At 34.2% G+C, this 9,100-nt stretch overlaps 1 protein-coding gene across 1 annotated transcript; it reads right to left on the reverse strand.

The window, feature by feature from the left end:
- Window positions 1–631: 631 nt before the first annotated feature.
- On the reverse strand, window positions 632–1,657 carry LOC118857961 (putative olfactory receptor 2B3). Its single transcript, XM_036768415.1, has one exon. The coding sequence runs from the start codon at window positions 1,592–1,594 to the stop codon at window positions 632–634; it is 963 nt and encodes a 320-aa protein (XP_036624310.1). The 5' UTR covers window positions 1,595–1,657.
- Between the last annotated feature and the right edge of the window lie 7,443 nt (window positions 1,658–9,100).

Raw genomic sequence — 9,100 nt, forward strand, 5'->3', positions numbered from 1 at the left:
TATCAGAAATGTCTTTCTTGTCCTGATAATTTCACTTTTCCTCCAAGGCAACTGTTTCCTGTTAAGTTGAACTTTATTAAAATATTTCTTGTTTAATTTCTATTATATTTATTATAATCTCAACTTTCAACATAGTTCTCAATTTAATATTATTCTAAGCAATAAACTACGGTACATATTAGCTTTTAAATTTGGAAAAGTGGCTTTGAATATTATAGATTTGCTTGATTCACTCATTCAAGTACCTGCAATATGCACTACTGTAGATATTAAATTAGGCACAAATTGTAGACAACACAAGGCATCTACCACTACTGTCCAAAACCTGAGAGCCCTCAGACATTTTAGGATGAAGGATAAGTTCAAGACCTAGATGACCATATGAGATAGTGGTAGCAGTAGACCTCTTACAGTCATAGCATCTAGAGATTAAAGAAATATCAGATATAAATCAGTTCATCCTCATGATATCAAATGTGAGAAAAATGGGTCTAGAAAAATTAAAGTTTCTTAACCAATATGAAACAGGTATCAAGTAGTAGAGTTGACAATTGAACTCAAGTCACCTAACTTGAAATCCAAGGTTCTCTTTGCTACATCATTTTGAGAATGATTTAGACCTTAGTCAGACTTATTTGACATTGAATGTGAATCCTCCCTTGGACCTGAAGATTCTTCTCAATAGATTGCCTAGAGCCCCTTTCACATCTTTATTTCTCAGGGTGTAGATGAAGGGATTGAGTGTAGGGGTCACAACACCATAGAAAAGAGCCATACATTTAGGCTGATCTCTGGTGATAGAAGAAGGGGGCTGGATATATATACTAATTGCAGGGCCATAGAATAATAAGACAACAATGAGATGGGATGAACAGGTTCCAAAAGCTTTCTTCCTCCCCGCAGCAGACTGAATTTTCATAACAGCCTGCCCAATATAGGCATAGGATGTAATAACCAAGGCCAAAGGAATGGCAAGGAAAAATACACAGACCACAGAAAGCCCAAGTTCATTGGAACTCTTATCACCACATGCTGCCTTGATCAGTACAGGAATCTCACATACCACGTGATCTAATTCATTGTGTCCACACATTGGCAGCTGCAATGTCAAAGCAGTCTCTGACACAGCATAAATCAGGCTACTTGAAAATACAATGGACACGAGTAAGATGCAGATCTGATGATTCATGATTAGGGTGTAGCGAAGTGGTTTGCAGATAGCCACATAGCGATCAAAAGACATGACGGCTAGGAGAAGACACTCTGAGGCCGCCATAAAATGGAAGAAGTAAAGTTGAATAGCACATCCCATATAACTGATTGTCTTCTTTGAACTTCCCAAGTTGAATAAAATTTGGGGAACAATGCTTGTGGTGTAACAGATATCCACCAAGGAGAGATTAGAGAGGAAAAAATACATGGGGCTGTGGAGGTGGTAGTCCAGTATACAGACCAGAATGATAGAGATGTTGCCCAGCAGAGCCAAGGGGTAGATGAAAAGGAGAATGAGAAACAGAGGAAGTTCCAGCCATGCATGGTTTGAGAAACCTAATAAGATAAACACTTCTGGAAGACTTTCATTGCTCCCTGACATGATCTTCAGTAGCCTGTACCTATGGGAATCAACAGAAGCAGAATTGGATCAAAACAATGCCAGAATTAAAAAAAAAAACTGTTTCAAAGCCAAAATAGCTATCAAATATTTAGAATTTTTAAAGCATATCTATAAGTAAATCATAGTGACCATCTAGACTTTCTCATACCCAAAAAGAATCCTTACTATAACATATCCATCATGTGGCTTGAACACCTTTAAAGATGGGAAACACATTGCTTCTTGAGGCAACCAGTTTCACTTTAGCCATTTCATCCCCTATCTCTGGTCAAGGTAATCAATGACAAATTCTTGTGTAAAATGAACATGTTTCTATTCTCAAAGCACAATACTGTTACTTTTATTATCAAAGATTAAAAAAAAGTCTCCTCAGAGACCTCTTTTTCTAACTACTCACTTCTCCATTAAACTAGAGAAGAGTACTCTCAAATTATTTTCAAAGTGAACAATCAGAAGGGATTTTTAAGCATGAACTCTTTAGATTCTGATGGAAAGAGAGAAAGAAGACTGGTCTTAGAATCCTAATGTCACAAGGGTCTTAGGGATAGATAGTTGAGAGAGAAGTCCTACAATTTTACTATGTTTGAAAGATACTATGAAAAAAGAAAAGGGGGAGAGTGGATACACAGAGGAAAAGCAGGAGAAATGATGAGGGAATTTAAGACCCCAAATCAGGTTCTTCAAGTAAAACTACATGGAAAGGGTGAAGGGAGCAGGTGTCATTTGAATTTCACTTTCATCTAAACTGGTCAAAACATAGCAGAACAAACACATAATTTGGAACAGAAGTAAATTCAACTCCTCAAGGACATAGATAGGAATAGAAAGAGGGGCAAGAGTGGTATAAGAGGGAAACTAAATTCAGGAAGCAATTAATGAGAAGCAAAATAAATCATGAGAGGGGCTGGTAAAGAGAGGGTTCAAGGAGGATAAATGTAATTTGAAATAAATACGCAGAAGAAAAAAGAATAAGAGAACAAAATAGAGACAAATAAACATATAACTATTACAACTTTACAATGTAGATAGAATGAACTGAATCATGAAACAGAAGATGTTAGCAAAATAAATTAGAAAAAAAAATCCAATGATTTATTGTTTACAAGAAACACATTTGGAACCAAAACTAACATAGAGGCAAAAGCATAAGTTAGATCAAAATCCATTATGTCTTAGCTAAAAACAAACAAAAAAAGGATGGTGAGCAGTTATGGTTTCAGATAAGGCAACAGTAAAATATAGACTTAATTAAAAAGACATTAAATTATTTTTTAAAAAGATATAAACAGGGAAACTACATTGTGCTAAAAGACAACATGGATGATGGATTGATTTCAATACTTAACATATATGAATCCAATGATTTAACTTCTTGGAAAACTCAAATGAATTATAAGAAGAAATAGAGAATGAAGCTACAATTATTGGGTATTTTAATTTTCTACTCTCATTATTAGATAAATCTAGCCAAAAATACACAAGAAATAAGGTACTAGAATAGAATTTTAGAAAAATTAGATAGGGTAGACCTCTAGTAATTATAAAATGTAAATAGAAAGATATACAGATAGATAAATAGAGAGATGTGCGTGTGTGTGTGTGTGTGTGTGTGTGTGTATTTCTCAGCTGTTTGTGGTACCTTTAACATTTATCATGTTTTAGGACAGAAACCTCACAAACAAATGGAGAAGGGCAGAAGCATTATAAACAGAATTTACTAGCCAGTAAATTTACCATTTACCAGATTATGATAGTAAAATTATGTTAAATAAATTACTACTAGGGGAAAGCATTCAAAATCAACTGGAGGGAGGCAGCTAGGTGGCACAGTGAGTAGAGCACCAGCCCTGGAAGCACGAGGATCTGAGTTCAAATCTGGCCTCAATCACATGACATATTTACTAGCTATGTGACCTAGGGAAAGTCATTTAATCCCAATTGCCCTGCCTTCCCCACTCCAAAAATAATCAACTGGAGACTGAATAACTTAATTTTAAAGATTTTTGATGTGACACAACAAATGACAACCTTCCAAATTTTAGAGATGCAACCAAAGAAAACTTAAAAAGGTCTGACCTCTCCCACTGTGTCTGGGACCATCTTCAGTCATCCTGATCTATATCTTTGCACTGGTCCCAGATGCCTCTGGAGGAGAAAGTGATGTTGGTGACTGCACAACCTTCCCTCACTTAAATCTAATTCACTTGTAAGTTATGGTATAGCCTTCCTGAGAATGAAGGATAAACAACAGGGGAAAATGTATATCTTTAAATGCTTTTATTAATCAAAAGACAAAGTAGATCAATTAAATATTTACCAAAAAAGTAATATATGTCGATTAACAGAACAAGAAATGAACTATATGAATAACCTAACTTCAAAGGAACAAATTGAATAAGCTACAAATGAACTCCCAATCATGGAGGAAGGGGACTTCTGGGACCAGATGGATTCACAAGTGAATTCTTTGAAACATCCAAAGAAAAATAAATTTCAATATTGAAAAAGTTTTTGAAAAATACTGAAAAAAGGTACTCTATCAAATTTCTTCAATCATACAGGGATGATCTTGATATATCAAGGGATATAGGGATAATCAAAACAGAAAAAGAAAACTGCATCAAAAAGATTCCACACTATGATATGGTTAAATTTATATCAGAAAAAAACTAGCTTACTAACAAGAAAACAAGTTAAGTAATGTTATTAATTATAAAAATCCTGATGTATCAATAGATGCAGAGAAATATTTAGTCAAAATACAGAACTCATTCTTTTAAAAACTTAATGGAGAATAGGAATAAATGGCCTTGTCCTTAAAATGATAAATTGTTGTTCCATCATTTCTGACTTTTTGTGACCCCATTTTGGTTTTCTTGGCAAAGATACTGGCATGGTTTGCTATTTCCTTCTCCAACTCATTTTATAAGTGAAAAATGGAGGCAAACAGAATCAAATAACTTACCCAGGGTCATATGACTGGTAAGTGTCTGAGGCCAGATTTGAAGTCAGGAAAATGAGTTGTCCTGACTCTAGGCCCAGCTCTCTATTCATTGCATCACCTAGCTGCCTCAAATGAGAAATAGTATATATTTAAAAGCTTAAGCAACTACTAGTTCAACTAGAAGCTTTTCTAATAAATTCAGAAGAGAAACCAGCATATCCCTTTCCACAACTGCTATTTCACAGCACACTAGTAATGCTAGTCATTGCAATAAGATAAGAAAATAACAATTTGGAGATAGTAATTGGTAAAGGAACCTCCCCTACCCTCCACAAAATTATTATTCCTTGCAGGCGCCATGATGATGTACTTGAAGAACACTAAAGTGTCAACTAGAAACTAATGGAAACAATAACTGGCAAGTTTGAAAGACATAAAATAAATCAACACAGATTATTACCAGCCAATAGGGAAGAAATATAAAGGAAAATTTTCATTTAACATTACTGTAGAATGTATATAATGCTTAGGTGTCTTCCTTCCAAGACCTAGGCACAAGATCTATATATAGTTCCAAACAACAAATTTAATACAGACCTAAATAATCATTTAAAATATTACTTGCTCATAGGAAAAATGAGCTGATTTAATTAAAATGAAATACTGCCAAAATTATTTTACTTTTTCAGTGACATATCAAATTACTAAAGGATTGCTTTACAGAAATAGAACAAATAAAAATGAAATTCATATGGAGGGAGGAAAAGTCAAGAATATGAAAAGAAAAAATTAGAAAATTAATGTCAATGTATGCTACAAATCAGTAATTATCAAAACAACTTAGTACTAGTTTTAAAAAAGCCATCAGTGGAGCAGAATAGGTGCAGTATACGGAAACAATCACATCTAAAATTTTATTATTCAAAAAACACAAGACATTAGTTGTTGGAGAGGGATTTACTTTTTGAGAAAATTGCTTGGAAAATTGAATAACAGTATGGAAAAATTAAATTTAGATCAATGCCTCGTAATTTGACCAAGAAAATCTCCAAATGGGTTTGTGACATATAGATACATATACATATATATATATGTATAGTATATATATATGTACACACACATATATATATTTTAAAAATATACACATCAAAAACATATTACAGAAATAAGAGGAAATAACCTATCATCCCTATGGACAGAAGAAATGATTATGACGAAACAAGGAACAAAAGAAGATCACAAAAGATAAGTTGGAAAATTTTGATTATATAATTGTTTTTAAATTGCATAAACAAATTTATGTTTTAATAAAACAGACAATTAGGTTGGAGGGAAATTTTGTAGCATTTTCTCTGATAAAGGTTGCAATTGCAAGATTTATAAAGAACTGCTTTCAATTCATAAACAGAACCATTCTTCCCCTTTCTCAGGGGAAGACACCCAGGCCATTAAGAACCAGATTTTTTTTTGTCTTTATTTCTTTATTTAATATTTTTTTAGTTTTCAACATTGATTTCCACAAGATTTTGAGTTACAAATTTTCTCCCCATTCTACCCTCTCCCCCCAAGATGGTATATATTTTGATTGCCCCTTTCCCCAGTCTGCCCTCCCTTCTTTCATCCCACTCTCCCCCACATCCCCTTTCCCCTTACTTTCTTGTAGGGCAAGATAGATTTCTATACCCCATTGCTTCTATACCTTATTTCCCAGTTTCATGTAAAAAAAAACCAACTTTTTTTTCAGCATTTGTTTTTAGAACTTTGAGTTCCAATTTTTTATCCCTTCTTCCCTCCCCACCCACCCTCCTTGAGAAGCCAAGCAATTCAGCATAAGCCACACATGCATCATTATGCAAAACACTTCTATTACAGTCCTCTTGTAAAAGACTAACTATATTTCCCTCCTCCCTATCCTGTCCCCCTTTATTCAATATTTTCCCTTTTACCCTGTCCCTTTTCAAAAATGCTTGCTTTTGATGACCTCCTCCCTGGCTCTGCCCTCCCTTCTGTCTTCTCCCTTTTTTTATCCACTTCCCCCTACTTTCCTGTAGGGTAAGATACCCAATTGATTTTGTGTGTTTTTCCCTCCTTAAGTCAATTTTAATGAGATCAAGACTCACTCATTCTTTTTCAGGTGAGGTACAAACAGAAAGTTAGATGATAATTTTATTATATATTTTTAAAAATAGCAAGTTGTATGTAATGGATTTGCAGTTTCATAAGCAACCCTCTTTTTCTCTATTTTATTTCATTATGGAAAGCCTTGTTTTACTTGCTTAGAATAAAAAAAAATCAATTTTCCTAGTATTTTGTTGATTTTATTAGTCTTTTGAATTCTTTTCATTATTTATTTGTCCAATGATCTTTTACTTTTCATTTTATCTCTTTATTTTTAAATTGTTTTGTATATGTGGTCAATTTAGTATTGTTGTTGTTGAGTACTCCAGTTGACTCCAGCTGTTTGTGACCCTGTGGACCATATTGTCCGTGGGGTTTCATTGATAGAGATACTAGAGTAGTTTGCCATTTCCCTCTCCTGTGAATTAAGGCAAAAAGAAGTTAAGTGACTTACCCAGGGTCACACAATTAGTAAATGTCTGAGGCTAGATTTGAATTCAAGTCTTTCTGACTCCAGGCCCAGCACTCTATCCACTGAGCCATCTAGCTGCTTCTCAATTTAGGACCATTAATGGATATTTTCTAGTTTCTTAATTGTATATTCAGTTCATTAATCTTTTTTATTTATATAGTTTTTTTTTTCCCCAGAGGCACACAGTGTCATCAGAAGATTGTTTAGGTCCATCACATAATATTTGTTGTCTCATTGAAATTATTCATCATTCAATACAATAAATATAATTTATTACATCTATAAATTGGTCTTTAATGCATTCCTTATTTACATTTTCATTACCTAATCTCCATGTATATCCATTCGTAACTCACCACCCCTACTCCCAGCCCCACTTGGGCAGAGTAGCTACCTGAAGGACAGACCTATGATGCAGGCTTATGGCTTATTAATAGCGACATACCAACTCTTCACAGGTGCACATCATAAGTAGTATTTAGCTTGTTTTATTTAGTGATTCATATTGTTCCTGCTTTATTTTCTATGAGGAATGTTTTATTAATTATGCTTTATGTTTTCATTTGTGACCATTTTAAAAATGAAATACTTGATATAGAAAAAATGAATATTCTTTTTAAACTCCCATTTGGAAATTCCCAAAAAATCTTTCAAATTTATTTATCCATCAATCTCCCTCCCCTCCCCCCCTCTCTCTCTCTCTCTCTCTCTCTCTCTCTCTCTCTCTCTCTCTCTCTCTGAATATGGAGTCAGGAGGACCTGAATTCAAATTCCAATTCTGCTGCTTACTAGTAACATAGTAAAGGTCATGTTGCTTATATCATCTGAACCCCTTTCAACATGCTAAAACCCAAAACCATAGATAGATAGACAGATAAACAGATAGACAACAGACAGACAGAGAGACATATAAATAGATAGATAGGTAGGTAGGTAGATTGATAGATTGATATACAGATGGATAGATAGATATTTGATATGCATTGATGAAGGGAGTTCCCAGACTTACAAAATCATAGGTCCTTGAGAAATGTGTTTTCATATTTTAAGACAGATAGATAAAACATTTATTAAGCATTTACTATGTTCTAAACATACTAAGCACTGAAAATACAAATACAAGTTAACAACACAGTTCTTACCAAGTAGCTTTCATTATTATACGGAAAAGATAATATGCAAGAAAGGATCTAGAAAGTTTATTTAGAAGGAATGAATCAATTTTTTTTCCTTCCTTTTTGCTGGGTCAGGTTGGAAATACGTATTACTTTGGCATTTGCATTTTTAAACTTTTCTCTGAAGGCTCTAATTTCGTTTGTTTGGTTTTTTTTGTTTTTGGCAGGGCAATTCGGGTTAAGTGACTTGCCCAAGGTCACACAGCTACTACACATGTCAAGTGTCTGAGGCCGGATTTGAACTCAGGTCCTCCTGACTCCAGGGCCGGTGCTCTACTCACTGCGCCACCTAGCTGCCCCTTTTTTTATTTGTTTGTTTGGTTTTTTTTGTTTTTGGCAGGGCAATTGGGGTTAAGTGACTTGCCCAAGGAAGGCTCTAATTTCTATTGTTATGTCCACCCTTCTTTCATTTATAGCTCTTTTATTGTTCTTCTGAAATATTTTGAAATTAGTTGCAGTTTTCCCATTGTCATTTCATCATAATATGTTTCCCTTCCTTGAGGATTTTCAGTCTATTTCCTTTAATCCATCACGCTTATTGAATACATTGACACTTTTATAAGTTATTTGCTGAAGTTTTCTTATTTTATCAGTCTCGCTACTGCTGTTTATTTTCCTATGTAAACCTTGTAATTGGTATTCTTAATAGATGACTTTTTGCTTCTGTAGTGGACTTTTCGTACAGGCCAAACCTTGTTAGAGCCTTCCTCTATGAAAGGTAGCCTATTATACCTTCTGACCACCAAGACTGGGTGACCTCTACATTTTCTCTTCAT

The sequence above is a fragment of the Trichosurus vulpecula genome, chromosome 7 (assembly GCF_011100635.1).
Source record: "Trichosurus vulpecula isolate mTriVul1 chromosome 7, mTriVul1.pri, whole genome shotgun sequence".
Lineage (NCBI taxonomy): Eukaryota > Metazoa > Chordata > Mammalia > Diprotodontia > Phalangeridae > Trichosurus > Trichosurus vulpecula.